Below are 16,121 nucleotides of genomic sequence, written 5' to 3'. Positions count from 1 at the left end.
AAAAGTCAACTCCAAAAACAAAACCAAACCCAAACCCAAAAAACAAAACAAAAAACCACAACAAAAAAAAGGAGTTCCCATTGTGGCGCAGCGGAAATGAATCCGACGAGGAACCATGAGGTTGCAGGTTCGATCCCTGGCTTCTCTCAGTGAGTTAGGGATCAGGCGTTGCTGTGAGCTGTGGTGTAGGTCACAGACTTGGCTCGGATCTGGTGTTGCTGTGGCTCTGGCATAGGCTGTCAGCAACAGCTCCGACTGGACCCATAGCCTGGGAACCTCCATATGCCGCTGGTGCAGCCCTAAAAAGGACAAAAGACAAAAAAAAAGAAAAAAAAGTCCACTGGGGGGGGGGGGGAATGTCATCTAAGTTTACCAAAAATAGAGAAGGAGAGTCTTTTGTTCTTTGACTTAAGTCAAGGTACTGTATAGAAGTTATGTAACATCTGTATGTGGTTCAACGTTGCTTTTCTTGCTCAATGGTTTTGAAGAAATTGAGCGGTTGCAGTGTGATTTTTTTCCCCTTTATTTATTTATTGTCTTTTTGCCATTTCTAGGGCCGCTCCCGCGGCATATGGAGGTTCCCAGGCTAGGGGTCGAATTGGAACTGTAGCCACCGGCCTACCCCACAGCCACAGCAACATGGGATCCGAGCTGTGTCTGCAACTACACCACAGCTCACGGCAAGGCCAGATCCTTAACCCACTGAGCAAGGCCAGGGATCGAACCGGCAACCTCAAGGTTCCTAGTCGGATTCGTTAACCACTGAGCCACGACAGGAACTCCTTTCCCTTTCTTTTCTAAAATGCATTCTTATCTCCACTTAAGGAATGCCTCTGTGTACTGGTCTAGGGTATTTCGAAAACTGTTCTAATTAAAGACTTTTCAAAACACCAAACTGTTGGTGTTTTGGAGTTCCCTGATGGCTCAGCAGTTCAGCACTTGGCATTGTCACTGATGTGGTGCAGGTTATCCCTGGCCTGGGAACTTCTGCATGCCAGGGGCTCAGCCAAAACAACAACAAAAATGTTGATATTTTGTATGGATTACAAGTACAGCATTCCTTAATTCTGCTATTCATCTCGACTGTTAAAGAACCAAGTATGTACGGCATGAAAACATTAAGACTCTTTTCTCTTAAATAAACTCCAAGGTAACTGACCCCTATAGCACCTGTCTGCCTGATACCTACTTTAGCAATAATTTTTTTCCCAAAAATTCCCTGACTCCACAAAGTAAATAAAAATGTATTTTATCACTGTTGAAAAGAAAAATATACATGTACCCCTATGTTCATAGCAGCACTATTTATAATGGCCAAGACACGGAAGCAACCTAAGTGTCCAATAACAGATGAACAGATAAAGATGTAGTACATATATACAGTGGACTACCACTCAGCCATAAAGAACAAAATAATGCCATTTGCAGCAACATGGATGGACCTAGAGATTATCATACTAGATAAAGTCAGAAAGAGAAAGACAAATACCATGTGATACCACTTATATGTGGGATTTAGAATATGGTACAAATGAATTTATCCACAAAACAGAAACAGACTCCTAGACACAGAGAACAGACTTGAGGTTGCCAAGAGGGAGGGGTGGGAGAGAGATGGATTGAGAGTTTGGGATTAACAGATGTAAACTATTAAACATAGGCTGGATACAAATAAGGTCCTATTGTATAGCACAGAGAACAATATTCAACAGCCTGCCATAAACCATAATGGAAAAGAATATGAATTAGTATATATATGTATAACTGAATCACTTTTCTATACAGCAGAAATTAACACGACACTGTAAATCAACTACACTTCAAAAAAAAAAAAAAAAGATGTCCTGGAGCACTGCATTTTGCTTCTACTAAAAATTGGCAAATGTACATTTAAATTAAAAGCATAAAATTAAGATAAATTATCTCAGACCTCAAGGACAAAGATGCCAACTAAAATCAGTTTTAAAAAGCCCCTCTCCACCCCACCCCTCAAGTTCCCCAACCCAGCGCAGTGGGTTAAGGATCTGGCATTGCCGAGGCTGTGGTATAAGTCAAGGATGCAGCTCAGATTCAATTCGTGGCCCAGGAACTTCCATATGCCATGAGTGCAGCCGAGAGAGGAGAGAAACAAAAATAAGCGCCCCCCCCCCCCAACTATCAAAAGGAATATTTACAGTATAGGGGTAAAAAGGGATAAATAATCATAGATTCAAATAGATTACATCAAAAAAGTCTGCTTGGGGAAAAACAAGTATCTTAGTACAAACAAGTACATCTTACTTAGAAGACCTAAGGTTTCCTTTGTTCTAAAAGCTGTAACTCCTACCTCCTTCACTCAAACCCAAATAGGTCTAAAATGTCACTCCTCAAACACACTTTGTACCTTTCTGCTCATGCCACCCCCTCTCTGGAATATTCTCCCCAGCCTCCACCCACAAAACTACCATTTCTCCATAGTTCTCCCAATCGCTTGTCAGCCTTCCCCCTGCCGCCAATATCACTTTACACTTTTTTGTATGTGTCTTTTTGCCTTTTCTTGAGCCGCCCCCGTGGCACATGGAGGTTCCCAGGCTAGGGGTCCAATCTGAGCCTCAGCCACTAGCCTACACCAGAGCCACAGCAACGCCAGATTCGAGCCGTGTCTGCAACCCACACCACAACCCACTGAGCAAGGCCAGGGATCGAACCCGAAACCTCATGGTTCCCAGTCGGACCTGTTAACCACTGCGCCACAATGGGAACTCCTCACTTTACACTTTTAAGTTTCCTTACCTCCAGAAAGCAAGAACCCTCTGGTATTGATCATATCATTCTGTATATTATGTAAACAGGATTAAGATATAAGAATGTTATTCTTTTCTTCAAGGTAAGACAAACATAAAAGTCTTGTGAAAACTGCTTTAAAATTTCACTTCTGAATTCAGATCAGCCTGCCCTGGATGCAAATCCCAGATACTCTGTGTATGTATGTACTCCCTGTACGTCCTTTGATACATTAATCACTCTGAACCTCAATGTCACATCTGTCAAATGGTAATATCATCTGCTTTAGAAAATCACTGTAGGAGTTCCCGTCGTGGCTCAGTGGTTAGCAAATTTGACTAGGAACCTTGAGGTTGTGGGTTCGATCCCTGGCCTTGTTCAGTGGGTTAAGGATCTGGCGTTGCGGTGAGCTGTGGTGTAGGTTGCAGACTCGGCTTGGATCCCGCGTTGCTGCGGCTCTGGTGTAGGCCGGTGGCTATGGCTCCAATTAGACCCCCTAGCCTGGGAATCTCCATATGCCACGGGAATGGCCCTAGAAAAGGCAAAAAGACAATAAATAAATAAATAAAGAGAACAAAAAAATTAAAAAAAAGAAAAGAAAATCACTGTAAACATGAAATAGGAATGTATACAAAACATGCACCATGTAACTAACATAAACTAATTAAAAACTGCATAGTACACTGAGAAGGACAATCTAATGCTGTGTATTGTTTCTTTTGCCTAAATTATTCAGAAAAGGATCATTTCTACTTAAATAAAAGCAATTAAAAAAATCAAAGTAAGGAATACAGTTCAATTAAAGTTTTCTTCTAAGTAAGTATCCTCATAAATGAGCCCACCACATAAAGGCCTTCGCATTCACTAATAACATCAGAAGTTTCCAATTCCAATAGGACTAAGTATGTTGATGTTTTCCCTAAGACTGACAGATGCACTAGATTTTAGTCCCAGAAGAAGCGAACATATCCATCAAACCCTAAAAGATGAATACTTAAAATGAATGTGACATATTACTGAATCTGTTAAAATATATCAAAAACAAACATCAAACAAATCAATAGAACAATCCTAGCAAAGCTAAATTCTCAAACTAGCTATCTGCAGAAGACCAATCATGTGAATGTGAGGCAGGGGTATGATCCTGTTGTATTTCTGCAGTAAAATTTGCTTCCATTCTGTGAGTAATAAAGGCCTGGGCACTGGGCAATTTAGGGAAAACAACCAAGAGTACTCTTTGAAGGTAAAACAATTTAAGACTTAATTTTTTAACTAAATCCACACACACACACACACACACACACACACAATTCATAGACAATAAAAACAATACTGACTTTGTGAAGTTCTTCCATAGGAAACATAAAGAGAAATGATGCTTCTCAAATTTTCTTTTCTCTTTTTTTTTGGTCTTTTTGGGGCCACACCTGTGGCATATGGAAGAAGTTCCCAGGCTAGGGGTCTAATCAGAGCTACAGCCGCCGGCCTACACCACAGCAACACCAAATTCTTAACCCTTTGAGCGAGGCCAGGGATCGAACTCATAAACTCATGTTTCCTAGTGGGATTCGTTTCCACTGTGCCACAATGGGAGCTACTGATTCTCAAATTTTCTGATTTTCCCCAAGTACCTTCTTTCATCCACTTCATGCTGCCATGAAGGATAAGCAATTTTAACAGCAAAGTATGTATGCATGATGAGAGGGATAAAACTGCCACTAAATAAATTAATAGGCAAAAAAACCACACCTAGTTCCACAGATATTTTTAGTCAACATAGCAGGAAAAACAGATAACAGAAAGGCTAACATAGTTTAAATACTTACATATTATCAAAACTTAGCATTGAAGGAACTTTTCTTACCTGCCATACACCCACAATTGCATTGGCTACTAATATAAGTAAAATTACAAAGGGTTCTACAAAGGCTGTAATTGTTTCTTCGCCTTCTTCAAACCAAGCCAAAACCTGTAAGAGAAATGGCACACATTAGAATTGTGGTATATTCTTAGGCTTTTACAACAAAAGTGGCTGGCATGAAACAATTACAAGATAAAAAAATCTCTTTTCTTACCATCCTTAGAAACAAATGGTAGCAAAATGTAATGACATAAACAACACATATCTTTTTCCTAATATTTCTTAAGACTCAAAACTATAAACTTCTTAATAATATCCTTAAGAGCCATTTTTTTTTAAATGTAATAATTGTTTTAAAGTCCTAAACAAGTACTTTTGGGGAACTAAACCCCATTCATTTTATATGTGTATAAAGAAAACACTCCTGATTTTGTTAAAGTAAAAAGCAATCAAATTTTGTTAATTTGATTAACATTCATATCAAATAAATGCTCACATGGCATAAATTCATAGCAAAAACAATTTGATCATTGACTCAAAATTAGAGTATATAAACTGTTAATGTCCCACTTATTTTCAGTGGTGTTACTGCAAGGTTGTTCTGTGATCAGGAATCTGTCTTGAAGGTTATGACATCTAGTGTATCAATACAACAGTTCAGGATATAAAAGCCCCAAAATGTTACAACTGGGCCCAGCACACTGTCCCAAGAAAAATGAACAAAGAATTAACTTCTAACTCACACAACTGTAACTTTCAGATTTAAAAGCTACAAGTTGAGGAGTTCCCATCGTGGCGCAGTGGTTAACGAATCTGACTAGGAACCATGAGGTTTCGGGTTTGGTCCCTGCCCTTGCTCAGTGGGTTAACGATCCCGCGTTGCCGTGAGCTGTGGTGTAGGTTGCAGACGCGGCTCCAATCCCGCGTTGCTGTGGCTCTGGCGTAGGCCGGTTGCTACAGCTCCGATTCGACCCCTAGCCTGGGAACCTCCATATGCCGTGGGAGCGGCCCAAGAAATAGCAAAAAGACCAAAAATAAATAAATAAATAAATAAAAAAGCTACAAGTTGAGAGTCACACTGTACTTCATAACTGAGCAAGCCTAAGATTGTGAGAAAGAATTTAACACGGTGTATCTGAAAATAATAAAAAACATGTTAAAAGAGGCATATAAATGGTTAAAATTTCAACAACCAATTTTTGTGGGAAACTGCCAATCCAGAAAAGACATTAAACATATCTAATGATTCAACCTGAGAGGTAAGATGTGTGTGCCTCTGCCTTTTAACATTGCTTAGGATGTTTGCATATTTCACAATAAAATATTTTCTTTAAAAGATTTATTCAGTAAACAATGGAAGCACCATTTTTGATACTCTTTAATATTGTCAGATATGATTTATAATAATAATGGAGCCATCTGACTACTTTTATACTTAGTAGAATACTATAAAGTGAGCTTTTACACAAACAGCAAACCAGAAAAATGATTAAGGCCCAACCTGAATTTTGGAAGTAAAAGAGAATAATGATGATAAATTAACAAGAAATATCAACTTGGAAGGCAGGTATGCTCACGACTATACCACCAACACAAGACAGATCAATTTAAGCAGGAGAAAAACCAGGAAACACAAGAACTAGGTCCTGATAGATGCCAATCACTGCTAACAGCTAATGAACCAGGGCAGGCAGAAAACCAGAATGAATATAAATGTTGCTCAAAGCTTTCAACAGGGCATTCCTGGTGTTAAGGCTAGGCCTAATGCCAGAATAAAAACTTCTCTAGGAAGTTATAAATACTGATAGATGCAAGATCACAGCTGCTTTGACACTAGCCTTCCAAATATTTGCCAAGGAGAGCATATCAGAAATAAGAAACTTAATTAGCTCTTGGGGGAGAAAAATTGCTCAACTTGAAGAATAACTAAGACCTTTTCAAAAGGTCAGTGAGGCATTAGCAACTGTAAGATAAGCTTCACACCTTGTTAAAGTGGGTATGAATTTCCCTCTTGGCAGCTGAGCCTGAGGAACAAACTTAAAGCAATATCCCCTACCAGCTAGAGCAAAGGAAAAGACTAAGGCAAGCATGACAGGATTAGCAAAGCAAACCTCTACTTTTCATGAAATGTGTGGTTCATCTGCACAAGTGGTATTCATCAATAATGCAATAACCCTCACCTGCACAATGTAGTAGACTTTTCTTCCACTGCATTATTATTATTATTGTTATTTTAGCTGCATTTGCAGCAAATTCTCAGGGACAGGGATCAAATCTCAGCAAAAGCTGGGACCTATACCACACAACACCAGATTCTTAACTCACTTCGTCACAATGGATAACTCCTCCAGTATATGAATTTTAAAATGTGTATGTATAAGAAACACAGGAATGCATAGTTATTTGAAGGTTCTGTAGAATTACTGAATGTATAATTACTGCTTGATGAGATACTAGAGGACAAATCTCTCAGCCTGGAAGGACAGAACTGAACCTATTAAACACTGACAACTAGTAATTTTCTAACTACTTTAAAAAACATCCTTTTCTGGAGTTCCCGTCGTGGCACAGGGGTTAATGAATCCAACTAGGAACCATGAGGTTGTGGGTTTGATCCCTGGCCTTGCTCATTGGGTTAAGGATCCGGCGTTGCTGTGAGGTGTAGGTCGAAGATGCGGCTAGGATTAGGTGTTGCTGTGGCTGTGGTGTAGGTCGGCAGCTACACCTGTGATTAAACCCCTAGCCTGGGAACCTACGTATGCTGCGAGTGCGGCCCCAGGAAAGACCAAAAAAAAAAAAAAAAAAAATCCTTTCTGAAGTTTCCATCATGGTGCAATGGAAATAAATCTGACTAGGAACCATGAGGTTGAGGGTTCGATCCCTGGCCTCGCTCAGTGGGTTAAGGATCCAGCACCTCCATGAGCTTCGGCGTAGGTTGCAGACATGGCTCGGATCTAGCATGGCTGTGGTGTAGGTGGGCAGCTACAGCTCTGATTAGACCCCTAGCCTGGGAACCTCCATATGCTGCAGGTTCGGCCCTCAAAAGACAAAAGACAGGGAAAAAAAAAAAAAAAAAAAAGAAGAATCCTTTTCTTGGAATTCCCATTGTGGATCATCGGATTATGAGCCCAACTAGTATCCATGAGGATGAGGGTTCACTTCCCCGTCTCACTCAGTGGGTTAAGGATCCAACATTGCTGTAAGCTGTGGTGTAGGGGGCAAAGTTCAGATCCAATGTTGCTGTGGCTGTGGTGCAGGCTGGCAGCTGCAGCTCCAATTCAACCCCTAGCCTGGGAACTTCCACATACCACAGGTGCAGCCCTAAAAAGCAAACAAACAAATAAAAACAAACTTTTTTTTTTTTTTTTGCCACACCCATAGCATACAAAAGTTCTCAGACCTGGGACAGAACTCCAGCCACAGCAGTGACAAGGCCAAATCCTTAACCATGAGATCATTAGGGAACTCCAAAAATTATCTATATTTAAACCCACAAATGCAAGTTCCCGCTGTGATGCAGTTGGTTAAGAATCCAACTGCAGTGGGTCGGGTCCCTGTGGAGGTTCAGGTTTGATCCCCAGCAAGGCACAGGGGGTTAAAGGATCCAGCGCTGCTGTAGCTGTGGCTTGGATTCAATCTCTGGCCTGAGAACGTCCATGTGCTGTGTGTGCATCCATAAAAAACAAACAAAAAACCCAAAACCTCACAAATAACCTGAAGAATTAAATGCTACAACTCAAATTGAAGATCAACTGTACTTCACTTACTGCTAAGAACCAATCCAGTGAATTATGTTCAAACCACATTGTACAATCCTTCATGGTTTTGTTCTACTGAAAAGAAAACCTCTCTTGGGTAAATGGGAAGATGATGCTGATAAACAAAAGACTCCACGAGTTCCCGCTGTGGCTCAATGGTAATGAACCAGACTAGTAACCATGAGGATGAAGGTTCAATCCCTGGCCTCGCTCAGTGGGTTAAGGTTCTGGTGCTGTTGCCATGAGCTGCGTTGTGGTGGTGTAGGTGGAAGATATGGCTTATATCTGGTGTTGCTGTGGCTGTGGCCAGCAGTTACAGCACTGATCTGACCCCTAACCTGGGAACTTCCATATGCTGTGGGTGCACCCCCCCTCAAAGGACTCCATGAGATGGGGAAAGGGTAAATAGAAATGAGGGAAACTGGATGAGTGACATGTTTTTTTTTTTTTGCCTTTTTCTAGGACTGCTCCCACAGCATAATGGAGGTTCCCAGGCTAGGGGTCTAAATCGGAGCTGTAGCTGCTGGCCTATACCACAGCCAAAGCAACGCCAGATCCAAGCCGCGTCTGCAACCTACACCACAGCTCACGACAACGCCGGATCGTTAACCCACTGAGCAAGGCCAAGGATCGAACCCACCGCCTCATGGTTCCTAGTCATATTCGTTAACCACTGCGCCACGAGGGGAACTCCTTTTTTTTTTATGTCTTATTAACATTTATTTATAGTCAGTTCATAATTATGGTTTACTAGAAGTTATAAAAAATACACAAGAAGGGAAGAACGTTTCTAAAAAAATTTTGAGGGCAGGCTGAATATAAAGGATTATCCGTTTGTATTTCCTTTTGTTTACTAATCTATCCCCAGGGGCCTAGAAGAGTATCTGGTACCTAACTAATGCTCACTATACATTTACTGAATTGAAGCATGAATGCATGAAACAAAATCTCATACAATGTCTAAGGTTTAAGTCCCTACCTGGAGTATGCGAATTTAAGCATTAAGAGAGCAAAAAGGTAACCAACTTCATCAACAATTTCAAAAAGAAGTAGAAGGAAAGGCTACTACAGTATAATTTTAGGCATAAACATTGTTTCTTTCTTTCTTTGCTTTACAGTTAATACAGAAAGTAACAGTACTTCTGGGGCTTACATTATCCAGCAAGTTCAAAACTTCAAATTTGTCAATCCTATTCAAAGTAACCACTTGCTAGGTTATTTCAGATAGAGATGATAATTAGAGGATACCCTATCCTAACACTGATCTCTGTACATCAGGATAACGTCTGACAGTACAGCCAAAAAATGCTAGGGAGTTGAGTTTAATGAATTAAGGAAAATTTATCCAAGGTAAAAAGGCCTATTCTGGTGTAAACTAGGAGAGAGTCATGGTACCGTGACTCAGTTATCTCCATGTCAGGATAATGTCCTGAGCTCTTAAGACCATAAGAAGAATATGAGAGGTCATAAGCACATTCTTAAGATCGAGGGTCTTAAAACATGCATAAGGTTTGCATCCCCCCCTTGTATCCTTAGAAAATTTGCAATGCCTTTGCACTCAAACACACACACAAAAAATTTACATCAAAAATTTTTTTCAAAAGAGGAAGCAGAAATTACACTTCACAAGAAAAATACCACCAGTAAGTGTTATGGCAATTTTCTGGGTTGAGAAACAAAAATTCTTTCAGCTATTAAAAAAAGAAAAGTATGAATTAGACTATACGTTCTCTTCTGATCCAGAAACAAAGCATATGTCTAAGCTTATGTTTCAGATTTGAGAATATAATTTAATTTAAAACAAACCAAAAAACCCCATACACATTCACCATCGAAACTATATTTTATTATTATATTTTTGCTCTGTAGGGCTGCACCCAAGGCATATGGAAGTTCCTGGGCTAGGGGGCTGAACTGGCACTACAGCTGCTGGCCTACACCACAGCAATGCAGGATCCAAGCCACGTCTGTGACCTACACCAGAGCTCACAGCAACGCCGGATCGTTTTACCCGCTGAGCAAGTCCAGGGATTGAACCCGCATCCTCCATGGTTACTAGTCAGATTCGTTTCTGCTGAGCCACTATGGGAACTCCCCAAATTACATTTTAAAGAAAGGCTCTATATAAACCAGTTAACTGCCCATTTTATCCTTTAAAATAAATTAAAAGTAAACACAGGAAAAATTTAAAATCACTACATTATTAAATACTCAAAAATATCTGAGAAAACCAAAGTAAACGAATGTCAGTATTTCGAAAATGCCACAGACGCAAACTCATCCAGATGTTTGTTATATCAAAAGCACTAACCTAGGCTCTAAAAGGAATTAAGAATCCATTCAAAGAGTACAGTAGGAAAGAAAAGACAAATTATTCAAATGTAAGCGAAAGTTCAGAAGTGTCTTGGTCTAGGAAAGTTTTATTAGTATTTTAGGGTTAATCTGAATAGCTGAGGTAGGGAAATGGGGGTGGAGGGTAGCGAAACTCGCACAAGTTGCATTGCCACAGAGGATCATGATTCAGACAAATAAGACAAATATGGTCCTTGAGCTCACTTTCTTCAAGTAAATGTCACCTCAGATGCCTTTCCTGGCTGTCCCATTTGACAACTGTACTCCTTCACCATTTGTCCCTATTCCACCACCACCCTCCTTCTCTACTTAACTTTTCTCAGAGCACTATCTCCAATCCAACAGATTATTATACATTTTACTTTTTTGTCTCCACTAGAATATCAGCTCCAGGTTAAGAGACGTTGTCTGTTTTGACTGATGCTGTATTCCCAGTGGGCATGCATGCCATGCACCTGAGGTGCTCAATACCCAACAAAGCAGTGAAGAGAGAAAAAAAAGAACAGGCATTACAATTAAGCAACCACATGATGTGTTATACGAAGGGCAAAGGTGACCAACAAGGAAAGACAAAGTGAAAGGATAGGAAGGTCCTGAAAACCAAATTAAGGAATTTCTACTATTACTTAATAACTATGGCAATACCTAGCTCACTTCTTCCAATCCAAGTGACCTTAAAAGAACAAAAAACCCAACCCTATTTCGGTGAATATTACAAGTTAATTAAACGTCATCCCAACGGGTCACAGGTGTAAAACATTAAAGCTGTTTCCTACTTTCTGCCACAGCAAAATATTAACTATGGTTAACAGTTTACTACCTTGTTTGAATTTGAAATAAATCACTAAAGCCTAGTATTTCTTAACTTGAGCAGAACCTCTTGTGCCTCGTGTACAGATTATAAAAACTGCCTATTTGATTCTCCAAAAGGACATGCCTATTTTATCACGTTTTTCCTATTAAGTGAATAGGAATAAACTGACTACCATAAAAAAAGACTTGGCGCTCTGTTAAAAGATAAAGAAATGAGGAATGAAAAGGTCAAGTCCAATGTAGCCATAGTGCCAACCCCACATGAAGAAAATCAAAAAAACAAGTTTTATATCTACAATTTCCTGATCAAATAAATCAAAGCAAATTAAGTGTACTTCCTAAACAATAAAAGTTAAAACTTTTCTATTTAGCAACCCACAAAATAAAAATGTAACATATTTCATTTCCTAAGCAGTTAACTCCGCATAGTGACCAAAACGGTAACTCAAATTTCAACTCCAAAATATAGCTCTATAAAGCTAAAAAAGCCAACATCCTACCTTAAAACAAAATTAAAGCATTTATTTAAAAACCCACTTGAAAATGCCTAGAAACTGTAAGCTCCTTACTTTAAAATTAAAAAAAAAATCACGTAATTATCTCAAAATATTAATATAAAATCACTCAAACTGGCCTTGACTCAAGAGCTTCTATACAACCCAAAGAGTCAATAGCTTGTCTGCTGGAAATAATGCCACTGATGTTGTAACACTGCCTTAAATTACACACACAGAATAACTCCATAAAAATTTATTTTATCTCTGGCTTGTATACAGCACGTGATTAACTTGTAAGAGGTCCTGGATGACCTTACTGTACCCCAATATTAAAACCAAACTTGAGACTATTTGAGAATTATTTAGCCAGCTTAAACATAAAAACACATTTAAAAGGCACAGAGTCATTAATTCAGGATGTCAAATGGTTTGCTATGATGGTCTCAATTTTATCCAATGAAAATATGAGGAATTAATTATTATTAATGGCTACACATCACTTGGCTAACATGGCATGATATGTTATAGAGTCTCACAGCAGTATTTGAGTACAGCAACTCCAAAAAAGTTCACCTCTTGCCAATTTTTTCCCTCCACCTGCCCACTGCTTTGTATATTTAGTTCTCAAAATAGCCCTGTTGGATATATGGCTGTCAAAGACTGAGGTAGATCCCTGAGGCTTACATGTGTACAAACATACAAAAAAGGAATCTTAAAACGGTGTCAATTTTGCAAAGCCTGAAAAAAATTACTGCACTGAGGAAATTTCACTTCCTATCTTGGTTTTTACAAGAATGAAACACTGCTTTAAGAACAAAAGGCATCTCATGCTGTGAGGATTAGGAACGTATGTGTCCTATTCATGACCATTTTTAGGAAAACTTCGAAGTCCACTGCCCAAGAAAAAAAGTGAGATAGAAAATTGGTATTCAACATGAAAAAATGTTAATAACCTAGAAATATCCTTGCCAACCCTCATCACCTTTCTTCTGCTGCAGTTCTTTGCATTTCACCAGTTTCTAAGCAACCATACAGGACTCAAACGGGTAAGCACATACAGAACAAGAAAAAACAATGATTTTTTTTCTTTTAGGATCTAGAACCAACTGTACTGAACCTTGTTCTCTCAACCTAGGACTCATTCAAGACAGGGGTCCAATTTAGATAAATATACCACCCTAAAGGTCAGTGACCAAATTTGGTCAACAGTGGTGCCATCACTGCCGTCATCATTCTTGTCACTGTCAGAAACAACTGTCACCTTGCCATTACCAGGAAGGGAGAGCAACTGGAATATTCCTTTTGTAAGTTCTATTTACAGACTACAAAGAGCCAGCATCATCTTAGTATGATCTTACACAATGTAAGAACCCCAAACAGAAAAGACCTCCCAATAAAGAACTTCTTGATGTTAAAAAGAAACAAACAAACAACAAACAAAAAAACCCCAAACCCCCCACACAAAACATGAAGACACAACTTAAATTTCCAAATATAATGTTCTCACTCAATAGTCATTTGCTTCTTGGTTTTTTTACCTATGGTTTATTGTTGACTTTTAGGAAAGAAAATGTCTTATACTTACAAAAGATATACATGCTGCCAACAATAAAATTCTAACGAGTAAGTCTTCAAACTGCTCAATCACAAGTTCCAGCAAGGTTTTCCCTGTTAGAAACAATCATGTTAGTTATAAATGTCATCTTTGACATCAGCACATGAAGGGCAGCGGGAGAGAAACACGTTGAGATTACTTACCTTCTTCAGCCGGTAACTCTGCAGGATGTAGAAATCCACCAGGCAACGTGTCAAGAACGGGAGGGGGGAAAAAAAGCATTTTAGCACTCTGACATTACAAAAAGAATTACTAAAGTATCACTGCCTTTTAAAGACATGACTACATATATGAACTCAATCACTTTTAATAGAAACCGTACCAAAACGGTATCCTAAGGAAATGTACAATATTTGTTGCACTGATCTACTCCAAAATGTGAAATTATATTGCAACCTTAACAGCGCTCCTGATACAAGGAGTCATTTCAGCTCTGTCATCACCTCTGCCAGATGTGTAACTCTGGATAGTACAAGAACAGTCAGAGGCATTCCCAACTATAACAACGCCTCATAAATCCGACTGGGGACAAGAAAATGTCTCGAAGGGCTCAACCCAGCTGCAGGAGACACATCCCTCTCTCCACCGGGGCCAGCTGCTGCGGGTGAGAAACCGCCGAGCTAGCTGCGTGCGGGGAAGGTCAAGGGCTGGAGCCACGAGGCGGCGCAGACCCGACCCCGGTCCCCCGCCTGCAACCCCTCTCTCCCACGGGGCCGGGGCGCGGGCTCAACCCGCCGTCTGCAGCCCTCGGCGGGCGCGGAGCCGAGACCCACGAGGTGGAGCCCGGTCAGCCATCTTTCCTGGCTCTCGGGCCCGCGCCGAGCGGCGCGGGGCCCCTGCAGCCCGTGCACCAAGCACCTACCGTTGGAGCCCCATCTCTCCTTGAGCTTCTTGACCTGCTCCAGGCTCAGCCCCGTGCTCTCGTTGACGCCGAAGTGGCCCAGCACCTCCTCCACCGTCTTTGTGTGCGCGTTCTCCATGGCTGCGGGGGCCCGGCCGGCCTCGCCTCCAGTCCCCGCGGCCTCCTCGCCTCCGCCTCGCACTCGGGCCGCGGGCTCGTGCCACCCTGGGCGCCCAGGCGCGGACTGGCCTGTCCCTCTCCTTCTCCTCCTCCGGCCGCTTCCGCCTCGCCGGGCGCTGAATCACCCCGCGCCCCCTCCCCCAGACAACCGCCCCTCTCGCAGCCCGGCCCTCGCCGGCGCCCGCCCCGGGCTCAGCTGGACCGTAGGGGGGGGCGAGGGGGGGCTTCCGACCCTCCCTCCCCTCGTCAGAAGGGAGGGCCTCCTTCACCCTCAACCGCCCGCCGGGAGCGCAGGCCGCAGCCCCCGAGCCCCCTCCCCGTTCTCCTGAGGTTTTCCGCCCCGCCTGGGCCGGGCCGGAGGAGGGGACGCTCGGCTGACTCCTGAGAGCCGAACCGAGCGAGGGAGGCGAGCCTGCGGGGTGGTGCGCGGCGCGCTCGCCCTGTTCACTCAGCTCCGCACCCCCGACAGCAACGGAGGAAACTGCGGCGGAGGAGAAGGAGGTGGCGTCGGGGACGGCTCCGCGGCGGCTGCTCTAATAGCATTTATCCGCCGCTGCCTCCCCTCTCGCCGCCGCCGCGGCATGTGGACGCCGCTCATTGGCCGAGAGGGCCCAGCGCGGCGCGGGCGGCGCGGCCCCGCCCCCTCCCTCCGGCTCCCTCCCTCCCGCGCGACTGGCGCCCACGCGGCCGTTCAAGCCCCGCCCCCTCCTGCGTACCGCCCTCAGGAACCCGGATCCGGGCCGGCGCGCGCAGCTCCTGTGCCGGGCGCGTTGTGGCCCGCTGGTCCGCGGAGGCCTGAGGTTGGAACGCTTCTTTGGCGGGGCTGTTCTCGATTCTCGCCCCACTCAACCATCGACAGGCGTAGAACCCGGGAGGGTGGAGGGCTCACGGCGGGCTCCCTGCACTCATTGACCGGAAGAAACTGCCTGCCCATCTGGGTCGGCCTCGGGTTAGGGTGGGTGATGGGAAGGCGAGACGGAGGAAATTGGGAACTCGATCTCCGCAGAGCTCCCCTAAGCGCGCTGAGGTTAGGTGTCCTTGGCTCGCCCCCTCGCCCTCCGCCTCCTGGGCCGCACTCTGCATCCTAATCTGTCTCTCAAGAGCACCTTTCAGGATCCAAGGGGAGGAATTCCGCATTTAACTTCCCACGCGGCCAAAATCCCTCATCTGTTGCTTCAGGAACACCGCACCCCACCCACCCCGACCTCCCCACCTCCGCCGAGAGCTTCGCCGCGTGCAGATCCCAGCCCTTCCCCAGCGAGTTCTGTGCTCTGACTGAGGGAATCCCACACTGGCGGGGGGCGGGGGGGGGGAGGAAAAAAGGGGGTTTTATTTTTAATATCCCACGCAGCCTTTGATACATGTCCGCATAGAAGTCACAGATTACGCTACTGTAACAAATAGCGAGAGTTGTGCAAGAAGACACTTCGCTTGGTTTTTA

The 16,121-nt window shown here is 42.9% G+C and overlaps 1 protein-coding gene across 2 annotated transcripts in view; it reads right to left on the bottom strand.

Annotated features, from left to right (window-relative positions):
• Positions 1 to 15,232, bottom strand: part of ATP2A2 (ATPase sarcoplasmic/endoplasmic reticulum Ca2+ transporting 2) — a 71,262-nt gene extending 56,030 nt beyond the window's left edge. Inside the window, exons 1-4 of one of the 2 annotated variants that reach the window (XM_047761756.1) lie at positions 14,522 to 15,232; positions 13,803 to 13,820; positions 13,630 to 13,712; positions 4,628 to 4,732 (exon numbers count right to left, since the gene is read on the bottom strand). In XM_047761756.1, coding sequence (XP_047617712.1) covers positions 4,628 to 4,732; positions 13,630 to 13,712; positions 13,803 to 13,820; positions 14,522 to 14,639 — 324 coding nt within the window. In that variant the 5' untranslated portion in view covers positions 14,640 to 15,232. The remainder of the gene's footprint in view (positions 1 to 4,627; positions 4,733 to 13,629; positions 13,713 to 13,802; positions 13,821 to 14,521) is intronic. The other variant, XM_047761757.1, reaches the window with a different exon arrangement.
• Positions 15,233 to 16,121: the final 889 nt, after the last annotated feature.

The sequence above is a fragment of the Phacochoerus africanus genome, chromosome 15, assembly GCF_016906955.1.
Source record: "Phacochoerus africanus isolate WHEZ1 chromosome 15, ROS_Pafr_v1, whole genome shotgun sequence".
NCBI classification, from domain to species: domain Eukaryota; kingdom Metazoa; phylum Chordata; class Mammalia; order Artiodactyla; family Suidae; genus Phacochoerus; species Phacochoerus africanus.
This window is presented reverse-complemented; position numbering and strand designations above follow the sequence as displayed.